Genomic DNA, 17865 nt, shown 5'->3' on the forward strand with positions numbered 1-17865 from the left:
CTGCCATCACTGTGACTGCCCACTGCTTGTCACAGATGGCATCAACCAGCAGTGGGAGAAGGAGAGGTTAATTTATTTTTGTTGAGTTGAAGTGGATGCAGACAAAGCTATCCAGTCATGGGACGAATCATCTGCTTTTTTGTTTCATGGGAGAAGAATGCCATCATCCTGAAATTGCAGCATTAATAGACTTGCGTTTAACTTGCTTTAAGAGTGAAGGGATAACAATATGGCAAACTACAAATTCTGTGCAGTTTTAACATGCCTGGCTGCGGTTTGGAGATGCTTCTGAGATAAGCAGTAGCTGTGGGAGAATCAGGGCTGGCAGTGCTACTGATGCCCATTGCCTGCTGTGCGCTTTGGCTAAATTCTTAATTAGAGCTTAAACGCTGGATCCCCTTTTTACTCTTTCTCATTTTGCAAATGGTTTAACTGAAATCTGGACTGATACATCCTGGTTTGTGCATCACAAAACCACATGGCGTGTGAGAGCGACCTGACGTGACCGAGGGCCTGACCCTGCTGCTGCTAAATGATGTTACATTCCTTGGCTTGCCTCACGGAGCAGAAGCCTTCACCCATTTTCCATAGCTGCTGTATGTTATGCGCTGCTAAAGATGAGGGGAGAAATATTGGTGCAAGACTTTACATAAACCATTTGGATTCTTTCATTAATGTACAGTTCTGCATGCTTGCAGGTGAGATTAGCAGAATCCCGAGATGATTAGGAACAGTTTTCACTGGGAAAGTAGGCATGTTATAAATATGTCCTAATATCTTACGGAAACTGCTGTAGCGGAAGAACTTTCTTACATCAAACTCAATCACATCACATTTTCAGTGAGCCTTGCTCACTTTGCAGTGCCCCAGCAGCCTCTCCAGAATGCAGCACAGCGAGGCAGCAGCATCCCCAGGGACAGAGCAGCATCCTGGTGTGCACAGCAGGGCAGGGCTGTGCCTTGTGCTGCTCAGACACAGCCTGGGAATGGTGTGAGAGGTCATAGGGCAGGGCAGCAGGTCTCCTGTATTTGTCACTTGTGCTGTGTTTCACGTGCCTCAAATTTCGAGTGTCAGGAGTACGGAACAGAGATTGAATTAAAAAATTTTGTGGTATATGGAACAATTTCACTCCTGTAGCCAGGTCTGTTTGATATAGTGCCATTGGGCAGGAAAGTATTAAGATGGCAATTACATCTGAATGCATTTGGAATAGTCTAGTGTAACTGGCTTAAGCTCTTTCTTTTGGCAGAGTGTGGCAATGTGCTATCATAGAATGGCCTGGGTTGAAAAGGACCGTTATGATCATCTAGTTTCAACCCCCCCTGCAGTGTGCAGGGTTGCCAGCCACCAGACCAGGCTGCCCAGAGCCACATCCAGCCTGCTTTGAATGCCTTTCCTTCTGTTCCCTTTACTTTCTTGCCCTGAGATGCAATGTACCATTGGGCTGCCCACGTCCTGTGCAGCAGGCAGTGCGGGTTTGCCATGGGAGAGGAAATCCTCATCCAAGTTCTGAAGGGAAACTGGGGAGCCCATTTCTTTGGTGGACCTTGGAGAGCTGAGCACAAGCCGAGGCTCTGTGGGGTGAGGACAGAAGCCCCAAACCGCTGCCATCTGGCAGGCAGCTCCCTGGAAGCCATCGCTGCTGGCATCCCAGCCCTAAAACCATGCTCATTCCCTCCCAGCACAGGCTCAGTGCAGTGCTTTTGCAGATCACAACACAGCGATTTGTCACTCGTGCTTTACCCCGGAATATCTGTCACTCTTAGTGTTGAAAATCTTCAGGAAAAACATGTTTTCATCCTCTTATTTTTACAGTAAGAAGCTTCCCTCTGTACTTTAGTGACATATAATGAAAAATCCCGCTGCCGACGGTTCGGAGCAGGGATGTTGTTATCTTGACAGGCCTCCAGCAGATCTACTCCACAATTGGTACCCTGGATCGCAGAAGGGTTATTTGCGTTGTCAGCAGCAGAGCACTTCCAGTGCTCAAATGCTGTCCCATTCATCATCTATCATTGCAGCGCTTAAGGGAGAAAAAATCAAAAGTCCCACGTGGAAACAGGAGTGTTCATCCCTGAAATTCAGCCTGTTGTATTTGCGAGTTGTTATTTATTCATTCTGTTTCTTGATCTGCTGTATTTACTCCTCGTGCCTGAGTTCTAAGTAGAAATAAAAATCTAGTTGTTCCTGTTGCCTGGTCTCTAACGGGAGAGGACAGGAGGAGCAGCATGGAAATTGTAGTGTTGGAAATTGTGGTTCAATACATAGATCTGTATTTTTCTCTTTGCTGCTCTCAGGTCGTAGTGCAGTGCTGCAGCTGCTTTGGTGTGGATGGGTCATGGTGAGCCTATACAGTGCTGTAGTTAGTGGGCTACGTTGGTGTGCTAGGTGTCAGAGTCCTCCTCTGCACTTTGCCACATGGAAATGATCCGATTTAATACTTGACTGAGTCAGGAATTCCCATAATTAAGTGGTGAACCATGACTGTCCATCACAGGAGGCTCTCCTGAGTTCTTGATTTCTGGAGCAGTGTATGATTGTGCTGTAAATGTTGCCCTTTGATCTGTCATTGCTGGGATCATTTAAGAGCTTGATGTGAAACTTCTTACTCCTCTTTATTTTTTTTTATTTTATGCTAGAAGTACTTTCTCCCTCCTTGTGCACATTTTCCTCCTTAGAAGTCAGTGTTTTATAATTGCCATAATGCCCTTTAGGAGGGTGTATGTTACCATCTACTAATGAGTTGCCTTAGAGGTCCCCTAATGACAAGCTGAACAACAGCCACAGCACATCATTATCAGACCATTACACGCATCCTTAACAATAATAAATACTCTGCTTGCTGTAATCGCATCATCCTTTGTTACTTAGCAAGAGGAGCTCAGGAACTTCATGGTTCAAGTGCAGGGTGGGGAAGTGTATCCCACCAGCAACCAATCCTCCAAATGCTGGTGGTTATGGGGCGAGAATCCCCCCCTGCAAGGGAGTGGGGAGAGCTGCTTAACGAATGCCTAATGAAGAAAATCAACACAACGAGGGCATCTTCCCAAGCTGCTGACTCCTCACATCACCAGGGGCAGCCTGCAGTCGGCCAGGCCCTGGGCCACTCATCCCATGCACAGATGGCACACCGTGGTGGCTGTAAGGGGTGGCTCAGTCAGGTGTGTGTGGCTCATCCCTAATGCAGAGTGATGGAGTAGATGGAGCAGAGAAGCCAGTGAGTTGTTCAGAAAGGTAAATGTTTCAGAGCACGGCAGCGTCAGTAAAATTTACATTAGTGCCAGAGGGTTTTAAAGGTTTATTAGAGCTTCAAAATAATACATTTGCTATCTGGAAATGCTTGATAGGTGTGCCAGTCAGCAGTAAGAAAGTGAGTGTTGGTTACATCCCAGAGGAATCTGGCCAATTTTGCTTCCTCTAATAGAAATAAGGTGGAGGACTGTAAAAATGTCAAGCAGCAGGTTGCAGAGCATCAGCAGCTGAAGTAGCCGTTTATTTAACAAAAAGCCCATTTGGTTCATTTGAATTATGGGATATCTGACATTTTCCATATGGGAATTCTGGGCTGCTCGTGGCTGCAGCAGGATGGGGTCTGAGGGACTGAGCTGCCTGGTGTCACTGCTGGGGGGAGCAGCTGATGGCTAGCTGTTGCTGCAGGGAGCTGAGCTGCCCTAACTCAGTGACACGAGTGGATGTGCCATAGATTTTGCCTCCAGGTGCTTCAAATGGCTGCAGGGAATTGGGTGGGGTTTTTTTTTGTTTGTTTGTTTTTTAACAATTCTTATTAATTGTTATTTTTTTAATCGCTCAAGAAAATTTGGCTTCTATGTTAGTGAAGGAATGCTCCTCAAACATTCATATCCTACCAGATCAATTCCCTCCATTTAAAAAGCAGCATTCTCCAGCGCAAGACTTAAAATTAAAGCACAGCAACAGATGCAAGCTGGCGTCTGTACACAGAAGTGTTGCAACAAGAAGTGATTACAAGTCTTCCTCTTTTTTTTCCCTGCTGTCTTTTTTTTTTTTTCCTTTCTGACTTCTTCTCCATCTCTTGCTTTAGTTCTATCCGTACACGGAGCCGCAGTCCTTTGTTGATAACCGCATCTGAGGTTATTGATCTCAGTCAGTTGTGTGGCACTGCCTCTCTTAGTCCCCATGCAGCCTGCAGCTCGGGGTGCCACGTGGCTAATGTAGCTGAATTGTTCACGAGGGAGAGCAGTACAGCCTGAAGATGATGTGACGTGAGAGAGCACTGGACAGGCACAGAGTGGTCCATGCGTACCTAGCTGAGGTGGTGGGACAGGCACATAGCAGAGCAGGCTGTGCTCTTAATGAATCGCTGTGCTCTTAATGAACCACCAGCTTTCTGTTTGGGAGTTGTGGCTGACGTGCTCCTGCTTTCTGTCACTGGGCTGTGCTCTGTGCATGGTTGGGCTGAGCGGTGCAGGGGTCACTTTGAGCCACGTGCCTTCGTGCTGTGTTCCTGTGCATGTGCTTCCATATCCGTGGCGTTGTTGCTTCTCTGGGGCTTGACAGACATTTTTGATTTTTAACAGAAAATAAGAGCCAACGCTCTGTAGGCAATGAATGATTAAAGCAGCACCAGGAATAGCCTGGATTGCTTATGGCAGCAGATAGAAAACTGTCCCGGCTCAGGCACTGCTGTTAGTTACATTGCTGTGCAAAGTGAGTCTTTGGGAATGCTGCCCAAGTGCCTCTTTGGGAGTGATGTCCTGTGGGGCCGAGAGCACAGCCCTGCTGCAGTGTGTAGAAATTCCTGGCTTGGGATGCTGCTGTGCATTTGGAGGTGAGGTGCACATTCATGTGGGCATTCCTGTTTGGGAGGGAGTAAGATTGGGATAGTTCTTGTTCATAGAGTGGTGAATTCATGTTCTGACATTACCAGTTCTGAATGTGTTTTCAAAGCTCACAGAGCAGTAGATGGGTGCTTTCTCTTGTTGTAAAATGAGATGCTGAAATAAATATATGCCGAGGCGAGTTTTAGCTTTCCCAGGTCATAAATGTCTAATTTTTAATGCTATCACTTTGTAATATATCCCATCCCATTTCTGTGATTATATTCCGTGAGCTCCCAGTTGCAATGAGATTATATACAGATATCTGATAAATGTACATCTTATTAACTGGAACATATCCCTAAGATAAGCAGTAACTTTTGGCTTTTGTTGTTAATTAATTTTTTTTTTTTCAGCAATAGCAGCCAAAGGATTGCAAGCATTCACGAATTTGCATGATGTTAAACATCTGCTCCTCCTGGTGGGAACTTTCACAGAGTTTCACTTAACTTGTAAATTCACATCAGGAATAAAGGAGGTGCTCCTCAGGCTTGGAGGGCACAGCTATGAGCAGAGCAGATGGGCAGGCGGTGCGACAGTGGGAGCCCAGTGTCATGGGCCAGCTTTGCCTGCAAGCTTTCAGCTCGCTCTTTGCTTGCTGCTAATCAAGAACACGGTCATTGGTACTCTTCAGTGGCAGCAAGATGCTGTTGTGTCATTATCAGACAAGGGATGTTGCAGTGTAGCTACCTGCAGTATGATTGCTGCAGAGCCCTGCTTGCTGTTTTATACAGAGCGTCCTCTGAACAAGCAAAAGTCAAATGGCTGATGTGACTGGTTGGATTAAAATTTGGTTAATTGTTATTCATCTGAAATGTCTCCACTCAAGCGCAGTGCTTCCAGCCCATGAAAATCAGTGTGTGTATACGGGGGGCTCAAGAGTCACAGATGTCTCTGCGTTGTGGGCAATCATTGCATCTCACCTAGCTTTTTCAGTATGCTTCTCAGTGCAGTGAGCTGCTCATTAGCAGGCAGAGCACTCAGAATGGGATCTGTCCATGTACTTTCACAAGAAGAGAGAAGGGTTTTCCTTCATTCCAACCACTCAGGAGAAGCAGGAGGGAGGTCCCTCTGGCATCTCCATGCATGTGCAAAACAGAGCAATCAGAGGGAGAGGAAGATAGAGGCAGAAAATTGGCCCGGAGGAACAGGGATTTACAAGGACTGAAGTCACCTTTTATTTTCCTGTCCCTGTATGCATCTGCTCTGCCAGGTCAGACGGGCCATGGGGCTGCAGGTGCTAACAGCTCCCATACTCCCAAACTCATCCTTCTCAGATTCATCAGTCTGATGTTTGGGGACCAAGTTTTCTCAGTTTAGGCGTGCAGGCACTTCCATTTGGTATGCATGAAAATGGGCCATTGCTGGTAGGCAATTTAGCTGTAAACAGCACAAGAATTAAAGAGCTACGCTCATGAATAAATTTGTATCCCATAACATTTTAGTTTAGTCCTTTTCTGATGCTTCTAACAATGCCACACGAAGCCTGAATAAAGCATATGAAAGGATGGACTCTTGGGGAAGAGAAAAGGCTTTCTCAAATCCCTGTAACTTTGCCCACAGATGGTATTTTTGGTAACCATCTCATGAGAAAACATGTGCCCCCATATCCCACACTGAATTTCTTCCCAGTGCTAGCAAACTGCCTTAGGAACAGCCAAAAACAGCCAGCGTGGTGAAAGGGGAGCTGTCAGACACAGTGACCCCGTGGTGCCTCCTGCTCCCAGCAGCTCTTGGTGGCAGTGAAGTGTGGCTTTGAGAACTGGCACTGCTGGAGGTCACGTCGGTGGGAGGTGGTCCTGAGTGGTGCTGGTGGTCTGGAGGGGAGTCCCCCGTGGGGGTTGGCAGGTCAGAAGAGGTTTGATAGAGCTACATGTGTGGGTTGTCACCTGCTTGGTGCTTAGCATGGATTTGAACAACCACTGCGCTTTTGTACTGGAGGTCCCTTCCAACCCCTACAATTCCATGATGCTGTGATTCTGTACTGGGTTCTATGGAGCGCTGCTGGCACCAGCTGTGGTTGTGCCCAAGTGCAGCTTCTGTGGGGCTCACATCCTCCAAAGAGTGCTGGAGGTGTTAGGTTTGTTCAATGCTGTGGACCATGGGATTGCTGCTGTATCATAGAAACATAGAATCCGTAGAGTTGGAAGGGACCTTTAAAGGCCATCTAGTTCAACTCCCCTGCAGTGAACAGGGGCATCCACAGCTAGATCAGGGTGCTCAATAAGTTACCTTAATATTGTTAGCAGAATAGCTTCTTACCAGAGCTTTCTCAGGGAGTTCTTCCCCCCATCTGTACGTATATATATGCATATCATTTTTTGTTTTTATTTAAGGAAATACTGCTGTTTCTAGCAATCATCACATTGTAAAGCACCTTGCAAAATAATATTTTACAGCGAGAGAAGTTTGCCCGTCAAAGGAAGCTCTGCGTTTCATCACCTGACTTTTGTTTTTATTGAATTTTTGCCATATTCCTGTGAAGGACAGCAAATCCCCAGCCTTGTTTCTTTTGTTATCTGCCTCAGCTCAGATCAGGCAGGGATCCTCCTGCGAATCCCACTGCAATTCACAGAAACCAGCAGTAAAATTCTTAAAGAGGGCAATTATTGAGGGAACTGGATTAATGATCTGTCATCACAGTTTAGCCACATTCACCACTGACCTTTCACAGAGAGGATGGTCTTGATAAATGCAGTTCATTACAGAGTTCTGACATGAAAACAGAATGGCACTCTGTGTTTCTTGGCAGGCTGATCAATATTTTATCTGCCAAAGCATACAGAAGTGCTAAACAGGACGAATTACGTAGCTGCAGCAAAACAGAACAAGAAACAGAATTGCTCGGGGTGAGCAGAGCATGTAAATGTGACAGTTATTGGCCACACTTTGGCAATCAGACCCTGAGACGCTGTTTTTTCCCTTTCTTTTCTTCTGTCTTACTGTTTTTCTTTGCCTGTCATTCTTTTCTTTTTCAATACAAACAGGGCCGGGCTTCACTGGTTCTGGAAGCACCGTAAACAGATAAGAAGGGCTTGTTTTTGCTGAGGGCTTCCAGCATGGCTGGGGACCCACTGGGCTCCCTGCCCAGGGGCACCGCCGCGCTGCCAGCCCCCCCAGCCAGGTGTGGGGATGGCAGTGGGTGCTTCGAGAGGATGTTTCATGTCTCTATTAAAAAAAAAAAAGAAGAAATAAATCAGAAATCCTTGTCTTTTGAGCCTGGTATATTGAAGTTTTATCCCAGGAGCTGCTCCTTGCGCAGGGGTCGTTTGAAAGTCACCAGCGTTTTCTTTTTAGGGCTATAAAGGAGGATGTCAGACTACGGAAGGGATCTGGGCTGACCTCCAGCAGAGTGCTGGGAACAAAGGCAGCGCTGCCCAGGGCATCCTTCGGCTGGGCAACAAGCATGCAGCTCATCCCAGGGAAGGCTCCTGTTTGTCGTACAAAGCGTTTGTGTCAAATTAGGTTCTTGTTCAAAAAGCAGAGGGGCCATCAAAAGCAGTGATGCAGTCTCTTGGAATGGGGAAAGCAGCCTTTTTTGTTCCATTTTCCCTTTCAATTCCTAAGCTGGGATCTGAAGGCATGGTATTACACGTTGTTAACACTATTAACTTTAAAAAAAAAAAAAAAAAGCCCTGCACTAGCAGATCAGCATCTTAGTTTTGAGATCAAGTGTCTGCAGTGTGCCTAGAGCACTCTTCTTCAGCAGTCAGCAGAATAAATCCTATTGGGATCGTGCTTACAGATGGAAAAACAACTTGCATGACTTTTCTTTTTCCTAACCGATCCTTACACAAAGTAGTGGGAAAAGATGATCAAGCATGCAGAGACCCAGTTTAATGCATGGAAGCAGAAAAGCAGTTTTCAGCTCATCCCAGAGCTGTGCAGCCGGCAGTTCTCCACCTGGAGGTGGTACAGATGGGAGCAGGGGGCACTTGGGCTGCACACAGAGACGTCTCCAGCGCTCAGTAACAGAGCAGGGAAGAAGTGCTGCAACAAAAGCAGCAGAGGCAGCTCCTGGTGTGCAGGCTGGGAGTTTGGGTTCCAAACAAGGCACTGCTGGGGTCTGTGGGGACAGCAATTGCAAACAGAGCCCAAGTGCCCAGGGTGTGCTAACAAGGAAACCCCATCGAGAGACACCAGCAGGGAGAGCAGTCAGTGGCTAGCGCTGAGTTGCAAAGGAAACTGCTGGAGGCACTTAGCAAAGCACAGACAAGAATGGGAATGAGTGAGAGGGCATGAAGATGATTTTTCTGTGATTCAAGTAGCAGCTGTGGTTATAATACCTGAAAGAACAGGAAACATAGAAGAGACAGGAGTGGTGCCAGAAACTTAAAGAGAGTATTTAGCAGATAAAGCTGGTGGGTCCTGGGCACGGTGTAAGAAGATTATAAGTGTCACTGACAGCAGGAGTTGGGACTGGGGAGGAGAAAAAGACTGAGCTGTGCTTTGCAGGACTTGTACAGCAGCCCCAAAGGACTATGAGCTGAGTCCACGGGGAAGATGGCTGGATTAAGGATAAGAGAGCAATGTCTGGTAAGGAACAGGAAGGGGCTTTATAACAGGAGAACCTGGTTAACCTTAGCATTGGCTTGCCAAATGATCCAAGCTGCCTACGTGTGTCCTTGGTGGAGGGCGGAGGCAAGGAGTCTTCTGCAGTGCCTTCCCACTGCTTTTAGAGGAGCATCAGGTCCAGGTTGTGCGGATGGGTCTGACGTCCCACACAAGGATGGCAATGAAACCAGTGCTTTGGCCAGGTGTACTGAGAAGTTGGGTCAGACAGAACATGTCCTTTGACTAGGAATGTTTTTCCCCTGTGTTGTTTTTTTTTAATTATTTTTATTTTTTTGCTATAATGAGATTAAATATATAAATTATTTAATTATTTATATGCACTTTCATATATAAGCCTCAGCACATTTTCTCATCAGTCTTCTTTTAGTTCCACTGAACGAGCACAAACGAGGAATCTCTCACCTCTATGACAGAACTTTACTGCTTTTTCTCTTTTCTTTGTGTGCTGCCGAATGCCAATATGTGCCTTGTCCTGAAGGAACTGCTTCTGCATCACTGCCAGGCTCAGGTGTCACAGGTGGCAGGGGAGGATGGCCAGAGGTGTGAGCTGTCACCTCCGTGCTGTTAAGAGGTGCTGAGGGAACGGCGTCCAGCAGAGCTGAGCAGCGCTGTTTTCTCCAGGGGAAAGGGAAGATGATGAGATTTTGGAGCAGTGTGAGCTGGGGCAGAGCTGTGGTTTGCGTTAGCGAAATGTGAAACAGAGCTGATATTTTAAATAGGTGTAATTGTGTTATTGCTGGCTTCCCTTGCTGTGTGTGGGGGGTGGTCTGGTGTTACCCTGCTGCTGGGATGGGCTGGGCTGGTTGCTTGGTCCCTGACAGCAGCCATTGCAGCTATGGAGAAAAATGTCTTGATGTTTTGATGTGAACACAAAACATCAACATTGGGGTGTGCTGCTGAGGCTGCTACCAGCTCTGTCTCCCCTCCAGTTTCCTTTATTTCACTCTTTATGTGCATCGCATCTGCCTGGAGGTGACAGCCGTATCCCTCTCCAAGTCCCCAGGTTGGCTCCTTGGGCTGTCCTGCAGCCATGTGAGCCTGTGCGTTTTTGGGAAGAACAGTTTTGGGGGATCTTTGTTGTCAGCGTGTGGATAGAGCATGGGGGTGAAGGAGATCACCATCTCTTCCCTCTTGGCAATGCAGCCGTGGGCATCGTGATGCATCCAAATGGGAAGCACCACGCAGGAATAAGGTGGGAAGCAAACTAAATAGTTTTCTCTGTCTTTGTTAGCCTAAGATACATCTTAGAATAGAATTAAGATTTGACTGGAAAGAAAGGAAAACTTCATCTCAGAGAAAAGCAATTATTGAAGTAGCTAAATCCGTATTTATGACAAGACTGCAAAATTGTGTGATTGCACTGGAGAAGGCAATCAAAATTTCTTTTAAATAAGCACATGATTGTAAGGAAGGCACTTCTTGCCGCCACCTTCAGGATAGCTATCAAATGGGGGCGGGGAGAAAGGCAAAACAAATAAACAAGAGTGATAGCAACTGAGTTGCAGAGAAGCCTTGTTCTTCCATGGGATTGATCTCCAACTGAGATCTTTGGTGGTTGTTTAAGAGAGAAGGAAAAATATTACGGCTGCTCAGTATCGCTGGGCAGTGAGGAGCCCAGAAGGGTCTGAGTTCAGGATGGGAAGTGAGCCTGGTTGTGTGGTTATCGCAGCAAAGCAGCACGGTGCTGACCCCAATGGCGGGTGCATTTCCGGCCTCTCTGTCCCCTTCTACCTTCTCAAGTCATGATGTTTTTGAAGCTATGAGCATTAAATAGGAAAGGGGAAAAAATCTTGCCAGTAGATGAATTTGCTATCAGAGAAATGCCTCCCACCTGGAATTTTAATTGGGTTTCAGCTGTAGCGGGACAAGAGGTCCAAAAATGATGTTGGCTCAGCAATAAAAGGACAGGAAGGCTGGCGGTCAGTATGACAACCTGCTGTTATTTTTCAGAGGAATAACATTTGAAGTCTTTGGGGAACTGATCTGCAAGAACATTGTCCCTTAAAGAGTGGAGAGACCCCTCAGATTTAGTTCAGCATGAGAGCTGAAATAGAATTGTTTCAAAACCGCCAATGCAGAGAACAGAAGCACAGAGAAAAGGGCATCTAGCAGGAGCAGCGGGCAGTGCTGTGCTTTGCACTAAAGCAAACAGATCTGCACCAACAGGAAAGTGACCACACTTCATTCTGCTAAGCTTTACCAGACAGCAGTAGAGCAGAAAAGGGCAATAATGCTTTCGGTGCTCCGGGCACGTGGGTCAGCTTCCTGTCTAAGAGGATGCCTTTAAATCAGAGCAGAGCACTGCTCAGAGGATTGCTGGCAGCCGTGAGCACAGCGGGAGCTTTCAGGGTCACAAAGGTTTGGTCTCATTGCTCTAGCCAGGCTGGTGTCACTTCAACGCGAGCGGCTTGAGGGCTTCTCACTGATCATGACGTTTTTCCCTGGTCAGGGGTCGAGGGAGGTGGCTGTGGCAGCATGCAGTGTCACTGCAGGCAGCAGGCTGCTCCACACCATCCTTCCCCACCAGCCTAGAGTCTTGTGCTGTGTCTGAGGCTTCCTCGTCCTCTAACATCTTGAGAGTGAGATGTATTTGCTGTCCCTGTGCGCTTCGTGCCTCATTTACCCCAAAAGGGTTAGTCCCATGTGTTGCATAGGGTGACACTGGAGCGTTTGTGCCTCAAATCAGCCTCCTATGATTTATTTTTCACTTTGTGATCACTGGACTGATGACATTTAGACAAATGTGGGGCAAATTTGATATGGGTGGGGATTGCAAAGCTAAGTATGGAAGTCTGTTAGCAAAGCCTTATCATCTGCAAGGCGACGTTCTGGAGACAGCCCTGACAGCAGGGCTCAGCCAAACTGTCAGCTCCTACAAAGGATGACCACTGCAGGAGCTGCAAGGCGCAGCCTGGCACGGTGCCGTGTGTGCAGACAGCCTGGCTTTGGCTGTGCCATATTTATCATTGCTTCAGAAGCAGAATCCCTTAAAGGATCCCCGTGCAGTAACTCATCCCTCCTTCCCTCTCTTCCAGGTGACACGTGCACCATGGCCAGCTACAGGCGGCTGAAGGGCGTCGTGTTGGAGCTGCAGGCGCAGCGCTCAGCCCCACCGCGCCGCCCAGCCACTGACAGGGCAGCCCAGAAACGTGCTTTGGTGGAGCAGCTCTTCCAGCACCTGGATGAAAACAGGGATGGGCACCTCAGCAGCTCGGAGCTGGCGCAGGTGGGTGCTTTGTTGGGTGCAAATGGAGTGGGTTGTGTTTCTCATTTTGGAAAGGAGAGGTTGGCTGTGCCACAGCGGGGGGAGCAGTGCTGCTGCAGCCCCCACGTCTGCCTCTGCATCTCTGGTTGGTGTCCAACACTTGGTGATCCTCCACAACAACAACGCGGCAGTTTTCCAGCATCATCCTTGCTCCTGAGAATAGCTGATAATCCTCACTGCTAGCAACCATCTCCAACATTTCCAGGTAGCTTTTGATTCTATGTAAGTCAGGAAGAAATCCTTTCCTTCTTCCTCCTCTTTTCTGGATCGTATGGTGACACGACAGTAAAGTCAGAATACTTTTAAGAGGTTTATTTTGCCAGGGTGTTGAGGCAGATACTGAAATTTTGATTTGCTGATCCTAATAACATTTGAAAAGGTGAGAGCCTGAAGAAACTGTTATTTCTAATTATGGGCCTGCTGTGCTGTTGGAATTCATCTAATTGGTAAAGTGAACCAGCACAGGCACTTCTGCTGATTACTTTATGTCCTGAACCTGTTTTCTTAGTGTGAAAATTTGACAAAGCAACCTTGTAAATATGAGCAGCAGCACTACACCAGATGTGGGAGAGTGTCCCCACATTGATCTTGTGGTTCTTTATGTTCTATACAGTGTCCCCACATTGATCTTGTGGTTCTCTATGTTCTATAGAGTGTCCCCACATTGTTCTTGTGGTTCTCTATGTTCTATGAGGACAGTGCAAGCTTGCTGCTCCCCAAGCAGGACCACTTGCAATGGATTTGCTCTGAATTTTAATCCTAATACTGTTGATATGGTGCACAGTCCTGCCTGCACAATGCAAAGTGTCAGCATAAATTCCCTTAGATCTGAGCTATGAATGTATACAATACTTCATCTGAATTCGGTGATCTCTTATAAAGGCATGGGTAGGGATAAGAAAGCACTTCTCTCTGAATTCAAAGCCTGCTTTTGCACAGTTACATCCGAGTGTGAGAAAGAGCACAGGGAGGGCTCCAGGCGCAACAGCAAGCAGAGGAATTGGCTGCTAGTTTTTTTTTAATTCTTGTAACTATATCATCAAACTCAGTAAACGTGTTTGCAGCTCTGTTGCTTGCTGCAATGTAATGAACTGACAAAGTCCAGCCCTCAGCTGGAGCCCACTCAGCCACACGTCCTCTGTGCACACGCAAAGGCTGACAAAGTGCCAGCACCTCTCAAAAGACAAAGCAACACCAGGTAATGCTGAGTGCAGAGGGGCTGGGGATGCCTTTAATCCTGAGCTGAGCTGCAGTGCTGTGGGTCCCACTGGGGCAGTGTGGGCAGGTCAGGCTGTGCTGGGCACCAACTGAACCCTGGGGCTCTCACACCGCCTATATTTCTTCTTAGCTCCAAGCCAGGATGACTTCCATCTGCTTTCACCTGTCTGCTTTATTCACTCTGCTTCCAAGGGATTTTTGTAGGCAATGAGCAATTTTTAATTTTCAGTGTTACAGCCTTAAGAGAAAGTTTCTTGCCTTGAGAGGCAGATCTGTGACTGATTTGTGTTGGCTCTTTTAATCTGAAGCTCACCACAACTTTAAAGTTCCTCCGAAAATGGGAGTTTTATTGCCCATGGGTAGAGGCAGATAAAATGAGCATGGTGCATAGGGAGGCATGTGATCTCATTCTCTCTGGCCGCTGGATGAGCTGTTGTTGTGCATTTTCTTTGTTTTACTTAAAAGAAAATTAGTCTCTTGAGCACCATAACCTTGTCTGCAAGAAACAACCTGAGGCAGGTAACACACACTGCTGCAGGAAACAAAAAGCACAAAAAAACCCAACAACCCAAGAAACAAAACAGTCATTTTTAAAGCCTGAAAGGGGTCTTTAGGAGGCTCAGTGCAGAGGGATTTGTCCCAGAGGAGAAACTGGAAGCAGAGTCCCTGCAGCAAGGACAGTCCAGCGCCAAGGTAGCTTCCAGCACAGGGACACAGTTGAGGGCCTGTGCTTATTTGCTTACTGTCCATTACACAATTGCTTTGAGAGAAAGAGTGACAGCAGATGATCCATCCCTTCTGTGTAGAGCCCGCTCTGTGTCCTCACTGCCAATGGATTCCATTGAGCTGTGTTTCCCTCTGGACCCAGCAGTGTGAAGCACCCATGTTGTCCTGCAGCCATGGGTATACAAATCTATTAACAAAGGTAGTAATTGGAATGGTATTTCCATTTAAAACCTGAATGTATTTTCTAGTCAGATTCATAAATCTACTGAACACATTGCAGCTGAAGTGCCTTGTGTGTTGTTTTTTTTTTGTCTCCTGACATTAAATCAAAAGGACTAGTAAAAAAACTTGTAGTCTGATGAAAAGCTGATCAATTTTCAATACAAAGATAGACAAAGGGAAATTTCCATCTTTAGAAGATTGATCCCAAATGTTATGGTTGATCTCACTTTTATTGAACTTTTTTACTGGCTAGGTGAAGGGTCATTTTTTTAGCATTATTGCTTTAAATTGCTTCAATATAATGGGCCAAGACTAGAGGAGTAAATAAGAGTCTCTGGATTGCAGCAAAAGCCTTCCTGCCTGGGACATGCAGTATTTCAGGAGTTTTCTTCATGTTCCACAATAAATTCAGAGAAGCCATTGTTTTCATTATGCTTAGGTCTGAGTTTAACTGTTTGCTAACTTGGATGTATGACTTTCAAATCTCTCTTCATTTTTCTTGTGGAATGTGTGAAATCCTTTGCATGCAGAAGAAACAAACTGTTGAGAACTGAAAAAACACATTCATTTTGAGTATACCATCATCTCTTGCTTGTTCCAGTCCTAAAGGGGAAGGTGAAAGCACTTGTGGAGTGATACTTTTCTCTTTGCCCTATAAACCTGGTCCTAATCTGCTGACTTACGAAAGCACTGTTCTCCAAAGCCTCTGCTGCTCAGAGGCATTCAGAGAATTCTCATGCACCAGTGCCAGCAGCTGGCACCCCGAGCCAAGTCTGTGCCAAGTCAGAGCTCCAGCTTGGAGGGTTTCATGGTGCTGGGGGCCGAGTTGTGACCATCCTCACGGCCCTCTGAGGAGGAAGAGGAGGGTACTGCCCAAGGGTCATTTAATGGCGCATCTGCTGGGTGACTCAGAGCCACCGTCTGTAGCTTTGCAGTGAGGTTGAGCGTTTTCCCTGCTGCAGGTAATGAAGAAAGAGGATCTGGAAGATGATTTATTGGATTGTACGCTGGAAGACCTCCTCCGGTTTGATGATTATAACAACGACGGGCGCTTGACCCTGCAAGAGCTCTACACGGCCTTCCGTAAGTCCTGATGCTTCTGTCTGTCCTCAGTGCTGAAAGCGTGTGAATATCTGAGATGGCAGTGCTCTCTGCCCAGGCATGGTCAGCAAAGATGATTCCTTTTTGTATTTCATGTAAGGCTTGTTTTTAAAGATTGCTGTGCTTCAAAGGGTGGGCAAGAGCCGGGAGGTTGGTAAAAGCGTGTGGGACTTGGTATTCTTGTGGGTTTTCTCATGCTTTGGGCTGATGGCATCTTGTTGGTGGCTGTTGAGAGATGTTGGGGGAATGCCAACATGTAGCCGTGAGCGTGTGGCTCCTGAGTAGCTCTGAGGAAACAATATGTACAAGCTGTTTTTGCCAAACATCGTCTTTCTAAAGAGAAGGTTTTCAATTTGCTTGACTTTCATTTTAAAAAAAGCAACTTTGGATAATAACATTTAAGTGCTTTCAGACTAGCCCCAGTAATCACCTTGCACCTATTTGAACCATGTATATATTTAATTCAACACAGCACACTCAAAGCAGCAGATATACAGTAAAACATAAAACTTCATCCGTTAAGAAGGTGATCAAGTGAGTTACCCCAGCTATAAAGGTTTGACATGCAGTTATTTGGGAGTGTATTTGGATCAACGCGTTCTCAAAGTCACGGGAACTTGAAGCTGAATTCCACAAGTCATCTGTATGAGTTCTTGGTTCAGTGAATTTTAAGCAGGCAATGAAAATAGGACAGGTACAAAATATTAGCCCAGGGACAGAGGAAATAATCGATAAACTGCAGAAAGTATTGCTGCAAAAAAGCACGGCATATTGAGGATTTATCAAAAGGATTTTGAATATTAAAAGAAACTAAAGTTCAGATTTCTCTATTTTCAATTTCCCAGAATCCCTGCTTTTATCCAGAGCATTTATTGGTCGTTGGTTTTCAATTAAAAAACAAAGCACGTTGCTTGCAACTTTGGAAACTTTACAGGATTCACAGCATGTGAACTTCAGTTCAGTTCAGTTCAGCTTGGTTAAAGCCTGGCTTTTTACTTTATTGCATTGTCTGGGAACAACTTCTCAAAAATATGTTTATGAGCTTTGTTCTTCATTATGAGGCAGCCCTGGCCCCTGACAGTAGTTTTGTAGTACAACATCAGGCACATTTTTCACGTTGTGTTGCTTAGAATTCAGCCAAGTCACTTATTTCTGCGTGCCAGCAGTGGGGATGGCTGCTCTGCAAATTGAGGAACCTGACTTTCAGAATTCAGTGACATCAGGAAGTCTCAATCTGATTTATCCTCTCAAAACCTCCGTTAGGTCTGTCTCAGCGTGCCGCGCTCCGGTGCGGTGTTGCAGTTTGGAAAGGTTTGAAGATGACCTTGATGAAGCAAAGAGCTTTCCAATTTGTCATTCTTGCCATACTTTTGAAGCTGCAATTCATTTTCTTGACTCCCATGGCCTTTCTGCAGCTTACAGAGACACAGAATTGTACCTCCTCACTCCACGGTTGGCTCTTGCCTTTTTTTGACCCATCTTCTCCCTCCGGGGCCCGCAGAGGTCCAAAGGGCATCTTTGGTTCTGTGCCCTGCTGGTCAGCTGAGAGTGAATGAAAGCTGTGTGGGTGAGAAGAAATGCAATGCCTTGCCTTATTGAAACCTGGTCTCACCATTACAACTCCTACATGTAATAGGTGCTGCTTTTAATAATCATTTCTAATCACGCTAATCAATTACATACGCATCTCAATGCGGAGTATCAGATTGAGGGTAGAAATAGCAGCCCTCCTGCTAACCCTCTCTAATGTATCGTCTTTATTCTATTTTTTTTCTGAAAATTCTTTTATCCCTGAATAATAAGAACACAATTTTTAGAAATTTGCTTTTGTGTATGAGGATGAATGGAAATATCTATTAGCAGAGGATTAAAGTATCACTTTCCAAATCATCCTAATCATTC

The 17865-nt window shown here is 46.1% G+C and overlaps 1 protein-coding gene across 1 annotated transcript in view; it reads left to right on the forward strand.

Moving 5' to 3' along the window:
- The window catches only part of FSTL4 (follistatin like 4), a gene marked incomplete at both ends in the record, with an annotated part of 181178 nt that overhangs the window by 81537 nt on the left and 81776 nt on the right, over positions 1–17865 (forward strand). Inside the window, 2 exon segments of the mRNA XM_079542601.1 lie at positions 12467–12657; positions 15825–15945. Of these exon segments, the coding sequence (XP_079398727.1) occupies positions 12467–12657; positions 15825–15945 (312 nt within the window).

Source organism: Tetrao urogallus (genome assembly GCF_951394365.1).
Source record: "Tetrao urogallus genome assembly, chromosome: 14".
Taxonomy (NCBI): domain Eukaryota; kingdom Metazoa; phylum Chordata; class Aves; order Galliformes; family Phasianidae; genus Tetrao; species Tetrao urogallus.